At 41.8% G+C, this 18,229-nt stretch overlaps 1 protein-coding gene across 2 annotated transcripts; it reads left to right on the top strand.

Annotated features, from left to right (window-relative positions):
* The first annotated feature begins 816 nt into the window (after positions 1-816).
* Positions 817-13,479, top strand: LOC117674784 (uncharacterized). Of its 2 annotated transcripts, none has more exons than XM_034432985.3 (2): positions 817-924; positions 6,602-13,479. In XM_034432985.3, exon 2 carries the CDS (start codon positions 6,771-6,773, stop codon positions 8,931-8,933), a length of 2,163 nt encoding a protein of 720 aa, XP_034288876.3. In that variant the 5' UTR covers positions 817-924; positions 6,602-6,770; the 3' UTR covers positions 8,934-13,479. The 2 variants fall into 2 exon arrangements, with proteins under 2 accessions (XP_034288876.3, XP_087740369.1); XM_087884243.1 differs by having other exon boundaries at positions 827-1,342.
* The last annotated feature ends 4,750 nt before the right edge of the window (positions 13,480-18,229 follow it).

Raw genomic sequence — 18,229 nt, 5'->3', positions numbered from 1 at the left:
CAATGATTTTTTTTTAAAAAAATTTTTAAAAAATCAGATTTTTTTGACTTAAGTCGGATTTTTTAAATTTAAATCGGATTTTTTTGATTTTTATCGAATTTATTTTAATAAAAAACTTTTGGGGTAAAAATCTATCGTAAGATAGTTTTCTATTTAAGATACATAAATAATTTAGTTTATTCAGCATGAAATGGAGCTTAGTTATGTAGCATGAGGCTGTATATTCTGCAACACTGGGACTATCGGTGAGTCAACAGCGGGTCAAAGGAGCAGCAGAGATGACAGCTGCTCTTTCAAAATTACGATTTAAATCGAGTTGATTTAAATCAAGCCTTTTTACTAGTGATTTAAATCATGATTTAAATTGTGATTTAAATCAACTCGATTTAAATCAAATCCACCCTGCCTCCAAGCTCCCTTCCAACTCTGTTATTCTGTCCGCTTTCTGACCCGTGGCTTGGAAAGTAACCCAGTTACCCCACAGTCAGCAAACCACGATGAAAGCAAAGCTTATGGGACGGTGTTTCCTGATGCCCCGAAGGGCACAAAAGGGGGAAACTGTCCCCGGTCCCGCGTCCAAGTCCCCCAAAACTTCGGGGCAAGGAGGGAGCGAGGATCCCCTCTTCACAATCGGCAGAGGGGGGGGCAGAGAGAGGAAAAGAAGGACTCCGCTGGGAAAGAGGCGGCTCGCCCAGCGCCTCGAAACTGCAGCCGATCACAGGGGAGGAGAGGAAAAAGGAGATAGAGCGTCTCCCCCACTCTCCCAAGGCGGAAGCCGGTCCGGAAAAGGCGGGGAGAAGCCTCCGTGGGGCCTCTCTAGGAATCTCCTGTCGTTCTTCCTACCCTCTCTGTGGTTTCCCCACTTGCGGCTGGGCGAATTCTTGGCTGTCCGGCAAGGCTGCTCCTCGGCCCCGCTCCGGGCAGGTGGGGCTCCCGCTCTCCCTGGGGCTGCCCGGAGGAAGGTCGCCCCGCTGAGTGCCCGCTGAGCCAGGGGTGCCAGGAGGGTCCCGGGTGGAGGCGGGGCTGGACGGGGAGCCTCTGGGCAAAGGGGGGCGGGGGGAGAGGAAGCCCCGCCCCACGGAGGGCAAAGGGCGGGGCTTCTCTTTCCAGGGTCTCAGGGGGGATTATGGGGTCAGTGCAGGAAAGAGCCGCCTCCTCCCTTCAATCGGGGGTGGAGGGTTTTCTTTATTGGGGGGGAAAAGGTTTAAATGGCTTGAATTGAGCTCATTTCCTCCCAAGGGAGAAAATATCCACTTTCTTTCCCTGTCATCTAAATGGAGAAGAATTGATGTTCTTTGCTTTTATTTCAGTATTTTAATTACTTACTTTTCTTTCTACAAAGGTGAGTAGGAAAAAAAATCCATTATTTGCCTAGTTTTGCTCTGAAGGAGGCTGTGATGTGGCAGCCCCTCGTTGGTGGGTTTTGTCCCTCAGAATAGGGCAGGAAGGGACCTTGGAGGTCTTCTAGTCCAGCCCTCTGCTCAAGCAGGAGACCCTCCGCCATTTCCTTTCTTTGCCTAAAAGGCTCCAGTGTTGGAGCAGCCCCAACTTCTGCAGACCAGTTGCTGCACTCATTAACTGTCCTCTCTGTGAGGAAGTTTCTCCTGAATTCCAGGTTGCTTCTCGCCTTGATTAGTTTCCCTCCATTGTTTCTTGTCCTGCCTTCTGGTGCTGTGGAGAATAGGTTGACCTCCTCTTCTTTGTGGCAGCCCCTCAAATACTGGAATAGCTATCATGCCACCCCCAATCCTTCTTTTGTCCAGAGACTAACCATTCTTGTCAAGGAAGAAAATAAGATTGGTTTGGCATGATCTGTTTTTTACTAACCCATAATGGCTTTTAATTACAACATTGTTTCTAGATGTTTGCAGATCTGTGTTTTTATTATCTTTTCCAGGATCTTCCCAGGTATTGATGTTGGGCTGATTGGCTTATAGTTTCCCCGGATCTCTTGTGTTTGGTTTTTTTTCCTTCCTTTCTTGAAAATGGGAATCACATCCGCTCTTTTCAGATTCATTGTTGTGTTATTGGTCTCCATGTGCAGGAGAAGAAAGGGGTAGTACTCCATGGCTTTGATTATTTCTGTTACATCTTTAATTTTTGCTTCAGGGAGATAACATTCCTTCCTAGATTGACTATCTGCTCTGCAGACTATAGTTTCTCTTCCCCTAAGAATTGAATTGCTTGTCACTGAAACTCGCCTTCTTTCCCTAGGAAATTCTGGGATGTTTTTATCCTGTTGCATAAATGCTGCGTTTTGCCTCTTTTTTAAGAAACTATTGAAGACTGCTCTTTTGTGGGCGACTGCATATTTCCTTCCATGGGGAGAACATGAAAATGATTGTTCAGTTCCAGAGGGGCTTCATCGGAGTGGAGTAGGATACACAGAAGGGGGTTTGCTCTCGGTTGTTGTTTTCTTCTAAAAGTGACAGGCTTCCATCGGTCTTCCTCTTTAGGTTCATATATAGGGTCAATTTTTAATGGAAGCTATTTATTTTTGTCAAGCACATATTAGATAACATATATAGGTATAAACATGATTTGAATACATGATATGAATATGAATAAAAGGGAACATTAGGACAGGGACGGAAGGCACACTGGTGCACTTATGTGCGCCCTTTACAGACCTCTTAGGAATGGGGTGAGGTCAACAGTAGACAGTTTTAGGTTAAAGTTTTTGGGGTTTGAGGAAGAAACCACACAGTCAGGTAGTACATTCCAGGCGTTGACCACTCTGTTGCTGAAATCGTATTTTCTGCAATCAAGTTTGGAGCGGTTTACCTTAAGTTTGTATCTATTGTGTGCTTGTGTATGGTTGTGATTGAAGCTGAAGTAGTCATTGACAGGTAGGACATTGTAGCGGATAGTTTTATATACCATGCTTAGGTCTAATCGAAGGCAGCGTAATTCTAAATTGTCTAAGCCCAAAATTTCCAGCCTGGTGGCATAAGGTATTATATTGGGAGCAGAGGAGTGGAGGACTCTTCTCGTGAAATATCTCTGGACTCTCTCAATTGTATTAATGTCCGATATGCAGTGTGGGTTCCAGACAGATGAGCTGTATTTGAGAATTGGTCTAGCAAATGTTTTGTATGCTCTAGTTAGTAGTTCAATATTACGCAAGATTAGATTAACAACTCTTAATGCCTTTTTGGCAATGTTATTACTGTGGGCTCTGGCACTTAGATCTTTATAAATGAGTACTCCAAGGTTCTTGACAGAGTGAGGGTCGTCTACAAGGTCATGTCCATCTAGCTTGTATTTGGTGTTCTGATTCTTTTTGCCAATGTGTAAGACAGAGCATTTGTTAGATGAGATTTGAAGTTGCCACTTGTTTGAGCCATCTGACACGTAGTCAAAGTCTTTTTGAAGGGTAACAGCATTGTAGGTGGTTTTGAATAGTTTTACATCATCAGCGAAGCGAACGCAGTTGCTTTTAATATGATCGCAAAGGTCATTTATGTAAAGTATAAAGAGTGTTGGTCCTAAAACGCTGCCTTGGGGAACAGTGCTTTTTAACAGGTACAGGATATGATAGAGTGCTTCCTATTTTGACCACTTGTTGCCTGTTTGACCGGAAAGCATCTGTCCATTTATGCAGGATTCCAGAAATGCCAGAAGATGTTAGTTTTAGAAGTAGCTTGTCGTGTACCACTGAATGAAAGGCTTTGCAGAAGTCTATGTAAATTGCGTCTATTGCTTTGCCCTGATCGAGATGTGTAATCCATATATTTTTGCAATGTAGTAGTTGCAGATTACAGGATAATTTTTTTCTGAAACCAAATTGTTTGTTGGAGAGTAAGTTGTTTGTCTCTTCGTGGAGGGTGATGCATTGGTTAATGATTGATTCCATGACTTTGCAGGTGACACAACATAAAGAGATTGGTCTGTAATTTTCAACTAGGCTGGGGTGTTCCTTTTTGAAGATAGGGATGACCGTGGCTAGTGCCCAATGGTTGGGCAAAGAGCTGGTCATTAAAGATTTTTCAAAGAGTATGCTTAGAGCTTCTGCTATTGCAGTGGAAAGCTTTTTTAAGAAGTAGGCACATAGTCCGTCAGGTCCAATAGATAGGGATGGTTTTAGACTGCGTAGTGCCTTTTCAACATTGTCTTCTGTAAAATCGATATGTATTAGATCATTGCAATCCTTGTAATTCTTTGTGGTGTACGAAATATTGGGTTAGGGGTTTTTTTGGACTCATTCTTGCAAATGACTCTACAAAATCATTGGGCCACCGATTGTGATTGTACTTGTACTCAGGGCCATCTCTGGAAATTTTGATGATGTCTTCAGGGGAGATGTTTGGAGTATGGGAGTTGCTTATAATGTTGCGAACCTTAGTGATATCGTCAGGTTTGTTGGTGTCTTCCAGGCCAAATAAAATAGCGTTTGGACGTTTCTGTTCGTTTTCAATGGCGTCTTTGATGCATAAGGAGATATTATTTGTTGGGTTGGTCGTTATTTGAGGTTGTGGTTGTGGTAGTGGTTGTTGAATTGAGATAGAATTTTGAGCTGTTAGGTATTTACTTACCTCTGCTGAATTTTTTTTTTTTCAAGAGATGTTAGACATGCTTGTAAACTGGCTTCAAAACGTGCTACTAAGCTTTCTTCTACAGAGATAATGGATGTTTCAATGGTTTCGACTTTATCAGACAGGAGACTTAGATTGTCCAGCTTAGGTAAACATGATGGACAGAGAAATGGACATGTAGCTGATGCTTGTAGGAGATTTGCTATATGTTTGGTTAATTTTAAGCAGGAGAGGTGGGCGTAATTGTCACATAGGCGGCATTTAATGATATCCTTGTTGTTATTGATAGTTACAGAACATTGAAAGCATGTGCAGGAGTCGTTAGGGTGCTCATTGGTAGAGATATCTTTCTTTTGTGGGTGTTTGGTAGTAGATTGGAGTTTTTGCCTGGCGTGGTAGATTTGTGGAGTACTTCTTATTTGTTAGTATTCAGTGTAGAATTCATATTTGCTGGTATGTATTAATTTCTTATTAGATGGTAAATCTATGCCACACTAATCAATAACTATGCTAATCAATATGCTAATCAATAATCAATAACACTAATCAATAACACTAATTGATAGTGTTATTAATAATCAATAACACTAATCAATAACACTAATCAGTAATACTAATCAATAACACTAATTATTCAATATGATAGACAACGAATTAATTAAATTAGACAATGAATCAATTAGGATAAACTATTAATCTATTTGGCAATTAATCAACTACTAGGTAATTAATCAACTAGTAGACAATTAACAAGACATTAAATGGTACTGAAATCAATCACTATCGATAATCAATTGATTATCCATTAACCAACACTGAAGCAGGCTCAGAATAGGTCTATTCTCCAGGCGTGCTCTGATTTGTTCTATTATCCGATGAGGGAAACATGCAGAAACAGGAAACAGCGATCCACTGATGCTCCACCGATCTTTGCTGGGGAATCTTTCCTGGGGAATTTTCGCCTGAGGGGGGGGGCTCCATGGGGGTGGATTTGCTATCCGCTTAGGGATCGATGTTCTATTAATCTCTGCTTGGTAGATTGGGGATCCGCTCCAACGCTCTCCACCTGGTAGCTTGGGGATCCACTCCCAACGCTTTCTGCCTGGGTGGGGATCCGCTCTGGATACTGGCCTTGCTCTCTGCTCGATTCTCTGCTGGCCTAGCTCTCTGCCCTCTGCCCAGAACCACCAATTCACAGATATAATATATATAATAGTTAATCCCTACTCACAGTCACTCAGGCCTTAGTCACTTCCCGTCTTGACTATTGCAACACGCTCTACATGGGGCTGCCCTTGAAGAGCATCCGGAAGCTTCAGTTGGTGCAAAATGCAGCATGCGACATATATCACCTCTCCTGCGGGAGCAGCATTGGCTGCCGATTTGCTTCCAGGTGCAATTCAAGGTGCTGGTTGTCACCGTTAAAGCCCTTCATGGCTTGGGACCAGGTTATCTGAGGGACCGTCACTTGCCATCTCTTAATCTACCTCACCCATTAGAGCGGGGAGGCAGGGAATGCTGTGGGTCCCATCCCTGAGGGAAATACACCTGGCGGGACCCAGAAGAAGGCCCTTCTCCGTGGTGGCTCCCTCTCTCTGAAACATTATTCTCCCAAAGATTAGAAAGGTCCCCACTCTAGTACTCTTCCGGAAGGCGTTGAAGACCTTGTTCTGCCAGTGGGCCTGGGGAACCCAGAATGGAATGGAGCCCAATTAAATGGCTCATGTGATTGGCTGTCACTGAGAGGGTCAGAGTGATTTTATTGCATTAATTTATTTGAACTATTATGGGTATTATTGTTTTTTAAATGTGTTTTTTTATATGCTGTAAGCAGCCTTGAGTTGCCATGGGCGAATAGGTGGCAATATAAATCAAATAAATAAATAAATAAATTGCTAAGAAAAGGGAAGGGGAGGTCAGCTCAACAGGGAGGATCCCAGCATGTCTTTGATTCTGAAGGCTGGGAGTAGAGGCTTTGGGGGGGCCCTCCAGGGTTCATATAGGGGGTCTTCCTGAAGAAACTAAATCTTCCTCTCTCCTTCACTTCTTTTATCTTCATCCTGCAGGTGCCACCAGGAAACCCTTTGGAAGAAGTTCTGCTTGCAGAATCCAGTCGGGGTCAGTCACCGGGACCAGAGGTTTCGTCTTCCGAGTTTTTGGACTTGTGCTGGAGCCCATCCTCCTGCCCATCTTCCAACCTTTTGGCCAAAGGTCAGCTTGTTCGAGTTTCCTTGGATGGAAAGCCCTGGAAGTGAGCAGCCCCTGGAGACTATGCAGAGGGGGGAACGCTTTGGCCAAAAGTCCCATAAGAGGAATCAGGGGAAACTCTCCAGATGCTCCAAGTGCGGGAAATCCTTTGCTCACCGGTCCCTCCTTTTGATCCACCAGAAGCTGCATACGGGGAATGGATCCCACCTGTGTTTTCTTTGTGGGAAATCCTTTCCTGGAACATGGAGCTTTGCCAAACATCTCCGGAGCCACCCTGGACTGAAGCCTTACAAATGCGGAGAGTGTGGGGAGCGTTTTGCTAAAGGCTCGGACCTTGGAGCCCATCAGCGAATCCACCAGGGAAAGAGATCTCAGGAATCCTGGAAGCGCTGGGGAAGATTTCCTGGGAGATGGCGTCTTTCTAGGCCTCAGAACAGCCCGACTGAAGAGAAGCCCTGCAAGTGTGTGCAATGTGGGCTGTGCTTTTCTCAAAACTCAGAGCTGCTTAAACATCAGCAAATCCACACCAGAGGGAAACCGTATCAATGTCTGGAGTGTGGGAAATCTTTCCGTAATAAACAATTGTTTAGAAAACATGAGAAAAGTCACGTAGGGCAGAGACCTTATAAATGCTTTGTGTGTGGAAAATGTTTCACTTGGAGCTCATCTCTTTGGAAACACAATAAAACACACATAAAGGAGGAAAGCAAAATGTGCCTAGAATGTGGGAAAACTTTTTCCAGCAAATCATGCTTGTTGCAACATCAGAGAATTCACACTGGGGAAAAACCCTATCAGTGCCCAGAATGTGGGAGATGTTTTAGTCAGAAATCAAACCTAATTCTACATCAGAGACGTCACACTGGGGAGAGACCCTATCAATGCTCAGAATGTGAGAAAAGTTTTGTGGTTTCTTCTGACCTTCGGAGCCACCAAAGGACGCACAGGGGAGAAAAACTGTATAAATGTAAGGATTGTGATAAATGTTTTTTTAAAATGTCAAATCTTTCTCAACATCAGATTATTCATTCAGGGTTGAAGCCCTATATGTGCATTGAATGTGGAAGATTTTTCCGTACAATACAAAACCTCAGAAGTCATCAGAATGTTCACAGGGGGGAAAAAAGGTTCAAATGTTTAGAATGTGGGAAAGCATTTGCAAAGTCATCATCCCTTAGGGATCACTTCCAAATCCATACGGGTCAGAAACGCCACAAATGCTCAGTGTGTGAGAAATCTTATCTCCGGAAAGATTCACTTATGTTGCATCAGAGAACCCACTTAGAGAAGCAATATAAATGTCCTGAGTGTGAGAAAACTTTTCATTGCAAATCTTATCTTAGAAAACATGAGAAGATTCACAAAAGAGAGAAGCTTTACAATCATGTGCAGAACAATGAAAAGTGCCCAGAATGTGGGAGTTGTTTTGGCACAAAGTCACAACTAATTCAACATCAGAGATTTCACACAGGAGAAAGACCCCATCAGTGCCCAGAATGTGGTAGAAGTTTTGGCTACAAGTCACACCTGATTCGACATCAGAGAATTCACACTGGAGACACACCCTATCAATGCCCACAATGTGAGAAACGATTTGTAGAGTCTGCTGGACTTCGGAGGCATCAGAAGAAGCACACAGGAGAGTTGCCCTATAAATGTGGGGAGTGTGGGGAAAGTTTTCTCACAGAAACACTGCTTCAGGTTCATCAGAGAATCCACTTAGAGAAGGAATATAAATGTCCAGAGTGTGAGAAAACTTTTCATTGCAAATATTATCTTAGAAAACATGAGATGCTTCACAAAGGAGAGAAGCCGTACAAGCGTGTGCAGAAAAATGGAAAGTGCCCAGAATGCGGGAGATGTTTTGGCACAAAGTTACAACTAATTCAACATCAGAGAATTCACACTGGGGAAAAACCCTATCAGTGCCCAGAATGTGGGAAATTTTTTGGCTCCAAGTCAAACCTAATTCAACATCAGAGACGTCACACCGGAGAAAGACCCTATGAGTGCCCAGAATGTGGGAGATCTTTCGGCTACAAGTCACACCTGATTCGACATCAGAGAATTCACACTGGAGACACACCCTATCAATGCCCACAATGTGAGAAACGATTTGTGGAGTCTGCTGGACTTCGGAGACATCAGAAGAGGCACACAGGAGAGTTGCCCTATAAATGTGGGAAGTGAGGGAAAAGTTTTTTCACAGCAACACTGCTTCAGGTTCATCAGAGAATCCACTTAGAGAAGCAATATAAATGTCCAGAGAGAGGGGAGGTGTGGACAGCGTTGCGGCGGAACGACAGACTCTTTGAGGGTTCTCAAAGACCCGTTGATATCTCCGCTGTCCAAGGGTCCCCAGGGACCTAAGTTATCTTGTAGGGCTGACAAAAAAGAGGAGCATGTACCGGTCAACACAGGAAGTCTGCAAACTCCCTGGTAGGACCAGAAGAAACTCCTCAATTTGGACAGCACAGAAAGCGACCTAGAAGTCGCTCGGAAGCTGGGGCAGCTACAGCAAAAGAGGATGAAGAAAGACAGCATGTGACATGGAGGTGAGAGTGATCTGATTTTTCTACCAAAAGTTTCTCTTCAAATCCACCTGAAAAATTCACAGGGTGAAAAAGACTAGCTGAAAGCGAGGAGTAAGAGTGGGTGTGTATTAGCTCTCACATCCAGTAACTTGGCTGCGAGGAAAGTGAAACTGGAAACTTTTTTTTACTATTTTACTATTGGGGGGAAAAAAGAACTGGGGAATTTTGAACCTTTTTAAAATTGATAATAAGAATTGGGATAATGAATTGAATTGAAGATGGAAATCCCATGAATGAATTATCATAGAATGGGGATGATTGGTAAAAGAATCTTGAAACAACAAAGCTAAATAGAAGTGAAAGTGCTGTGTAATGTCAAAAGTTAACCTGCATGCCATCTAGTGGCGAAAGAAAAAAAAGATATTTACTGTGAAGAAACTTTAATAAATGACTGACCTTGACATTTTAGCCAAATGATAACAGCTGTGAAGGAGAGACTTTGAACTTGCTTTTGAACTTTTTTCTTTCTTTTTTTTGGCTTTGAATCTTACATAATCTTTTCTTTTTTTCTGGGATGACTAGTTTATATACTTTACTACAAATTTTTTGAAGTACTTTGTTTTGAGATTTGCTGGTGGAAAGAAAAAGCCTTTATTCTTTTTTTAAAAAGTTTTATATTTATTTCTCATAAACACATTTACATGTACAGTCATTTCCGTCATTTTTCATTCATCTTTTCCTTTAACTTTCATTTTTCATTTTTACTTTTTCGGGGCTGCTCTTTTACCTTTTACCTTTACTCCAACCTTTCTTCTTCTCCTCCCCTTCTCTTCCTTCCTCTTTCTCTTTATACTTCCTTCGTTCTTTCTCTCCTTCCCTTTCCTACTTCCCCTTCTCTTCCCCCACTCCTCTCATCTTCCCCCCTTCTAACCTTCTCCTCTGCTCCTCTATCCCTCCCTTTTCTTCCTCTCCTTTTCCTTTCTTCTTTCTCCTCTCCTCTCCTCGCTTCTCCTTTCCTCTCTCTCTACTCCTTCCCCTCTCTCCTGTTGTTTCCCTTTTCCCTTTCAGTTCAGTCTAAAGTGGTATTCGAGCAGCCCCGATTTTCCAATTATCTTTATTCTCATTTCAATTTCTTATTCAATATCTTATTTAATTTTATTACATCATTTGCGTACATTTTTATGATATCCCACTTTTTTCCCTTTTACATCCCCCTCCCCTTTCTCCTTTTACTTGACATCATCTGGGTATCTATTTTTCTAATTGTTTTCTCCCATCTATTCTCTATTTTATCTTTATATCCTTATTCATATTTCTTTTCTAACCAATCATAAAATTTATCCCATGTCTTGAAATACATCAACTCCTCTTTATCTTTTATTCTCAATGTTAATCTATTCATTTTTGCACATTCAAAAATTTTTTTAGAATTTCTCCTTCCAACGGGATTTTATCTGCTTTCCAGTTTTGTGCAAATACAATTCTAGCCGTTGTTATTATATGAATAATCAAATATATATCTTCTTTACTATAATTCTCCGGTAAGATTCCCAATAAGAATATCTCTGATTTTAGCCTTTATTCTTGACTTGTCTTTTACTCAGAGGTTTTTTTTACTGAACTTAGTAGAATTAGATTTTTAAAAAATTTGGATTATGACATGAAGAGTCAGAAGAAAAACTTCCTCTTTTTTCTTTTGGCTACCTTTGATTGGATTCTTCTTGTTTCTTTTTTCTTTTTTAGGTTTTTTTTTTTTTTTTGAACTCTTGCTATTTGGATAACTGGATTAACCTTTTTTTTTCTTTTTTCTCTTTTTTCTCTTTTTTCTTTTTTTTCCATATTTCCTTTTTAAAATTTTAAATTCCTATATGGGAGACTGGGAACTTTAAATTTTTGGAGGGAGGTGGTTGATTCGGGTTTTTCCTTTTTTTTTTCCTCTTTTAAATTTTTTACTAATCCAGCCATCCAACCACTCAGAAAAACAAATGGCGATAATATTTTTTTATGCCCAAAAAGCTTTTGATAATGTGAATTGGCAGTTCATGATAGAACAATTGCAGAGAATGAACTTTGGGGAGAGATTTATTAAACACAGTAAAAACGGTTTATGATAGCCAATCTGCTAAAATAATGATGAATGGAGAAATGATAGAGAGTGTTGGCATTATGAAGGGTACTAGAGAAGGATGCTCCTATCACCGTTATTGTTTATTTTGACTTCAGAGGTGTTAAATAGAAATATCAGGCGAGATAAAGAGATAAAGGAAATGAAAATTTAAAAAGAGGAATACAAATTGCAAGCATTTGCTGATGACCTAGTATTTATTTTGGAGGAACCACAAGCTAGGGGAGTAAAATTATTAACTCAAATAGAGAACTATGGAAAAGTGTCTGGATTGAAAATAAAGAAAAAACAAAAATTTTGGTGAAAAACTCTACAGAAAAACAAAAAAGAGAGATAGAAGAGAAATTAGACATACAAGCGGTGAGAAAAGTTAAATACTTAGAAATATATTTGACTTCTAGGTGCGCAACAATTAAAGATCACAATTATTATAGACTTAAAGAACAAATTGAGAGAGACTTGGAGAAATGGAAGAATCTTCAATTGTCACTTATGGGAAGGATTGCAATAATATAGATGAATATATTACCAAGATTATTATTACTAATAATAATCTTATTATTAGATAAAATTTGAAAAGACTTATTTTCAATATTTAATAAATATTGATAAAATTTGAAAATACTTAGATAATCCTTCAGGATACGAGATTACGAGGAGGATTTGGATTTCCGAACTGGGAACTATATTATCAAGCAGCAGCATTGACATAGCTGAAAGAATGAGTCAAACTAAGAAATACAAGACTATTAATACTGGGAGGTTATGATCTACAACTGGGCTGGCATGCTTTTTTATGGTATGGGAGAAATAAGATATATACGTACTTTCATAGACATTACATAAGAAATGCATTGTTCTACTCAAAATTTCTACTACCGGTAGCAACCCACCACTGGTATATGTATATGCAAATATAAACCAGATACAAAAAAGATCTTAAATTACATGGTTTTTACTTAGAGAAGACTGAGCTGGATAAGATACTCACAGGAACAGAGGACAAATTAATTACAAAATGTTATAATTTTTTATTGAATATAGAATTAGAGGAAGAACAAGTAAAAAAAAATACTGATAGCTTGGGCAAACAATTTTGGATATTCAATTGAGTTAGATAAATGGCAACAATTATGGGAAAGAAATTACAAAATAACAATGTCCACAGCATACAAGGAAAACCAATATAAAATGTTTTACAGATGGCATATGCCCCCTGATAAACTGGCAAAAATGTTTAAAGATAAATCAGCTAAATGTTGGAAATGCCACCAGTTACCAGGCTCATATTACCATATATGGTGGACATGCCTTGAAGCAAAGAACTATTGGAATAAAATTATGGTTGGGGGAAATGATACAACAACGTATGGATTTAAAACCAGAGCTATTCCTATTGAGTATCTTACCAGAGAAAATTAGTAAAGATAATATATTGTTTTTAATTCATTTTTTAAAAAGGGGGGGGGGTTAATCAATATGGGCCAAATTTGTTTAATATACTTTTAAATTGTTTTAAATTTTATATTTTTATGTTTTTATTTTTGGCTGTACATCGCCCTGAGTCCTTCGGGAGAAGGGCGGTATATAAATTTAAATAATAAATAAATAAATAAATAAATAAATAAATAAATAAATAAATAAATAAATTTGATTGTACATGTAATAACAGTGGCAAGGATTCTTCAGGCATAAAATTGGAAATCAGAGAATATACCATGGGAGGGAGAAGTAATAAAAAAAAATTTAGATTGTGCAGAAATGAATAGATTATCTATGATGATAAAAGAAAGAGAAGACTCAAAATATTTTAAGATATGGAATCAATTTTACTATTGGTTAGAAAAGAGATATAAATAAGTTTGAAAAGAGTTTGAAAAAAATGGTAATTAGAATACTATATTAGTGAAATTTTTTGTAATGGGCTTGATGAGTATGAAGATAGAGGAGATAAGAGAAGAGAAGCAGGTTTTTGGAGATAACACCGAAATGTCACATGGAAGAAATGAATAATGTGTTAAATGTTTGTTTGCCTCAAAAATAAAAAACTTTAAAAATAAATCAATAAATAAATGTCCGGAGAGTGTGAGAAATCTTTTCATTGCAAGTATTATCTTAGAAAACATGACAAGGAAGAGAAGCTTTTTCTGCATGTGCAGAAAAATGAAAAGTGCCCATAATGTAGGAGGTGTTTTGGCAGAAAGTCAACCCTAATTCAACATCAGAGAGTTCCCACTGGAGAAAGACCCTATCAGTGCCCTGAATGTGGGAGATGTTTTGGCCAGAAGTGAACCCTAATTCGACATCAAAGACTTCACACTGGAGACAGACCTTATCAATGTCCAGAATGTGAGAAAAGATTTGTGGATTCTTCTGAACCTCGGAGTCATCAGAAGAGGCACACAGGAGAGAGGCCCTTTAAATGTGGGGAGTATTGGAAATGGTTTTCCCAAAAAGAAGGCCTTGCATGGCAACAAAAGGTCCATACGCGAGTGAAACCATAGAGATGCATAGAGTGTGGTAATGTTTTGCTCAAAAGCGAGACATCAGAAAAATAACATGGAAAAAGCCCTAATGATGGTAGAACAGTTTTTCATAGTTGTTCAACCCTTAAAAGTCATAAGTGTTCATTGGAGAGGAGGGATTAGAAACTCTCAGATGGTGGGAGAGGATTTTCTTATCAATCGTCCCTTAAAAATCACACTAATCCATGTAGGAAAGATGCAGCTGAAATGTTTGAAATATGAGGTATGGTTTGGCCGGAAAAATACTCTTTCAGCATCAGTGAATTTTTACTGGAGAAAAACTTTTATCAGGGTTTAGAATGTGGCAAAGATTTTTATCTTCAGATGCACATGAAAAATCCACACACGAGAAAAACCTTACAGGTGTATAACATGAGAATACTTTTCCCTTGCCAATCGGAAGATCTTGCTTCCTGGAGTTTCTCCATTAAAATTGCCTCCTTGGAAATTTTCTTTGCCATGTTAAATTTTGTTATAATTTTTTAAAAGTTTTAATTCTAAGGCATGAATATGGAAATCTGATATGAGTGTGAAAACCTAATATCTAATGTGAAATTGTCTGGAACCGTATAAGGACTCCTGCTTTGGGCAGGGAAGGTAGGACTAAAAGACTACAGCTCTGTTATTCTGTGGTAGCTCTCTTCTACTTTTTATTTTATTTTTTATTTATTTTTGTCAAGGACGTATTAGATAACATATATAGGTATAAACATGATTTGAATACATGATATGAATACAAATAAAAGAGAACATTAGAACAGGGACGGAAGGCACGCTGGTGCACTTATGAAATATCTCTGGACTCTCAATTGTATTAATGTCGGATGTGCAGTGCGGGTTCCAGACAGAATTGGTCTAGCATTCGAGAATTGGTCTAGCAAATGTTTTGTATTATCTAGTTAGTAGTTCAATATTACCAGAGGTTCAAAAACTATCCACATGATGCTTAGAAAACAACCTGCACCTGAACGTCAGCAAGACAAAGGTGATGGTGCTGGACTTCCGGAAGACGAGAGAGGAACCTGCCCCACTTTAAATCGAGGGGGGCTGTATGGAGAGTGTCTCCTCCTTCAAATTCCTGGGAGTCCATTTAAGCGAAGATCCCACCTGGAGAAACAACATAACCCAGGTGGCCAGGAAGGCCCAACAGAGACTCCACTTCCTCAGAGGTTTTGCGGAAGAACAAGGTGGAACCAGAACTGATGACCTCCTTTTACCGGTCTACAATAGAAAGCGTCCTCACTTCTTGCATTACGATATGGTATGGTGGCTTGACAACTGTGGATATAAAGACATTATTGAGGGTGATGAGCACGGCACAAAACATCACGGGCTTCCCCTGACATCACTGGATGAAATCGCTAGGGCTCGCTGCCTTAGAAAAGTGTGGAAAATCCTCCAGGAAGACTCATACCCTGGTCAGCACTTCTTTCCTCTCCTACCATCGGCTGGGAGATATAGAAACATAGCCAGTCGAACAAACAGGCTGAAGAACAGCTTTTATCCCTGGGCTGTCAAGACTCCTGAATGCAACATGACATCCTAAGTATGTAGTATGATAGACTTGCAGGGCCTTTGCAACACTTTCATATTGGTGCAATATATTATAATGTAATGTATTCACATATATGTATAGAGGATTGTATGTTCTTAGTATGATTTATTGGGATAGGGATTTTCTTTTTCTTTTTCCACTGTGAGTTATTGATCTGTATTAATCTTGGGGCGGGGGATGAACTAAGGGAGGCTCAGCCGAACTCATGGTACACGTGTTGTGCACTGACAATAAAGGATGAATTGAAATGAATGGGATGGTGTTTCGAAATGCACAAAAGGGGGAAATTGCAGACTGTCCCGCATCAAAGTTCCCCCAAACGTCGGGGGAAATGGGGATCCCCAGTCGCCTCTTCCCAATCCTGGGAGGGAGGGAGGGAGGGAGGGAAAGGCTCCCGGCCTCTCTGGACTCCGCCTGGCTGGGAAAGAGGCGGCTCGCCCAGCGACCTCCGACGGGCAACCGGCACTTCCCGAACACCAAAACAGTAGCCGATCACTGGGGAGAGGAAAGACTGGCTAGAGCGTCTCCCCCTCTCTCAGGAAAGAAACAGGGCCGGAAAAGGCGGGGAGAAGCCTCCGTGGGGCCTCTCTAGGAATCTCCTGTGGTTCTTTCTACCCTCTCTGTGGTTTCCCCACTTGCGGCTGGGCGAATTCTTGGCTGTCCGGCAAGGCTGCTCCTGGGCCCCGCTCCGGGCAGGTGGGGCTCCCGCTCTCCCTGGGGCTGCCCGGAGGAAGGTCGCCCCGCTGAGTGCCCGCTGAGCCAGGGGTGCCAGGAGGGTCCCGGGTGGAGGCGGGGCTGGACGGGGAGCCTCTGGGCAAAGGGGGCGGGGGGAGAGGAAGCCCCGCCCCACGGAGGGCAAAGGGCGGGGCTTCTCTTTCCAGGGTCTCAGGGGGGATTATGGGGTCCATGCAGGAAACAGCCGCCTCCTCCCTTCAATCGGGGGTGGAGGGTTTTCTTTATTGGGGGGAAAAGGGTTAAATGGCTTGAATTGAGCTCATTTCCTCCCAAGGGAGAAAAGATCCACTTTCTTTCCCTGTCACCTAAATGGAGAAGAATTGATGTTCTTTGCTTTTATTTTAATATTTCAATTACTTACTTTTCTTTCTACAAAGGTGAGTAGAAGCTGAAAAATCCATTATTTGCCTAGTTTTGCTCTGAAGGAGGCTGTGAAGTGTCAGCCCCTGGTTGGTGGGTTTTGTCCCTCAGAATAGGGCAGGAAGGGACCTTGGAGGTCTTCTAGTCCAGCCCTCTGCTCAAGCAGGAGACCCTCAGCCATTTCCTTTCTTTGCCTAAAAGGCTCCAGTGTTGGAGCAGCCACAACTTCTGCAAACCAGTTGCTACAGTCATTAACTCTCCTCTCTGTGAGGAAGTTTCTCCTGAATTCCAGGTTGCTTCTCTCCTTGATTAGTTTCCCTCCATTGTTTCTTGTCCTGCCTTCTGGGGCTTTGGAGAATAGGTTGACCTCCCCTTCTTTGTGGCAGCCCCTCAAATACTGGAATAGCTATCATGCCACCCCCAATCCTTCTTTGCTCTAGACCAGGGGTCTGCAACCTTAAACACTCAAAGAGCCACTTGCGCCCATTTCCCACAGAAAGCAAAACACCCGGAGCCACAAAATCTGGGTGGGCGTGGCCAAATCAACATCACTCACTTCCACCCAGTCACATGACACACCCCCTAGCCACATCTACCCAGGTTTTGTGGCCCCAGGTATTTTCTTTTAGACAGGTCTCTCTCTCCCTCCCCCCCATCTCTCATCTTTCTCTCTCTCTTTCTTTCTCTCTCTCTCTCCCTCCCTCTCTCTTTCTTCCTCCATCTCATCTTCCTCCCTCTCTTTCTCCCTCCCTGTCTCTCATCTCTCTCCCTCCCTGTCTTTTTCCCTCCCTCTCATCTTTCTCCCTCTTTCTCCCTCTCTTTCTCCCTCTTTCTTCCTCCCCCTCTCATCTTTCTCCCTCTCGCTTTCTCTCTCCCTGTCTCTCATCTCTCTATCCCTCCCTCTCTCTTTCTCCCTCCCTCTCTCATCTCTTTCTCCCTCTCTTTCTCCCTCCCTCATATTTCTCCCTCTCTTTCTCTCATCTTTCTCCCTCTTTCTCATCACATTCTCCCTCTCTTTCTCCCTCTCCCTCTCTCTCATTTCTCCCTCTCCCTCTCATCTTTCTCCCTCCCTCTCTCATCTCCCTCCCTCTCTTTCTCATCTCCCTCCCTCCCATCTCTTTTTTTCCCCTCTTTCTCATCTACCTCTCTCTCCCCCCACCCCATGTGTGTGTGTGCGCGTACATGCGGGGTTCCCTCTTGAACCATTTCCAAAAACAGGCGAGGATTGGGTTTTTTTTATTTCTGATGTTGTTCTTTCTTCTTCTTTGGGTGCTTTTTAATTTTAAATCAAGAGTCATTTCAGGTTCCCAGATAAATGAAGCTCTTTCGTCCCCCGGCTGTGGCTCCCTGTTGCCTGGCTGCCCCCCTCGCCCTTCCCTCCCCCTCACCTGCCCCGAGAAGAGAAGAGCGGTAGAGGCGGATGGAGACTCACTTCGTATTCCAGAGTGGAAGCCAAGCACCCCTCTTCTTGCCTCTTTTCCCGCCCCTTGTTGGGAGACACGTGACTTTGCTCTGCGTCAAGACACCGGCTGGGCCGCCCCAGCCGATGCTGCATGCTTTAATGGGCTCCAGGAGGAGGAGGAGGGGACGCCGTCTCCCCCATTGTGCAGCGCGCTAAGTTTAATGGCAAGAGCACCAAGCAGCCATGGATG

Source organism: Pantherophis guttatus, chromosome 2 (genome assembly GCF_059756535.1).
Source record: "Pantherophis guttatus breed Tessera chromosome 2, ASM5975653v1, whole genome shotgun sequence".
Classification (NCBI taxonomy): Eukaryota; Metazoa; Chordata; class Lepidosauria; order Squamata; family Colubridae; genus Pantherophis; species Pantherophis guttatus.
Note: the sequence above shows the minus strand (reverse complement) of the source record. Positions and strands in the feature narration are given on the sequence as shown.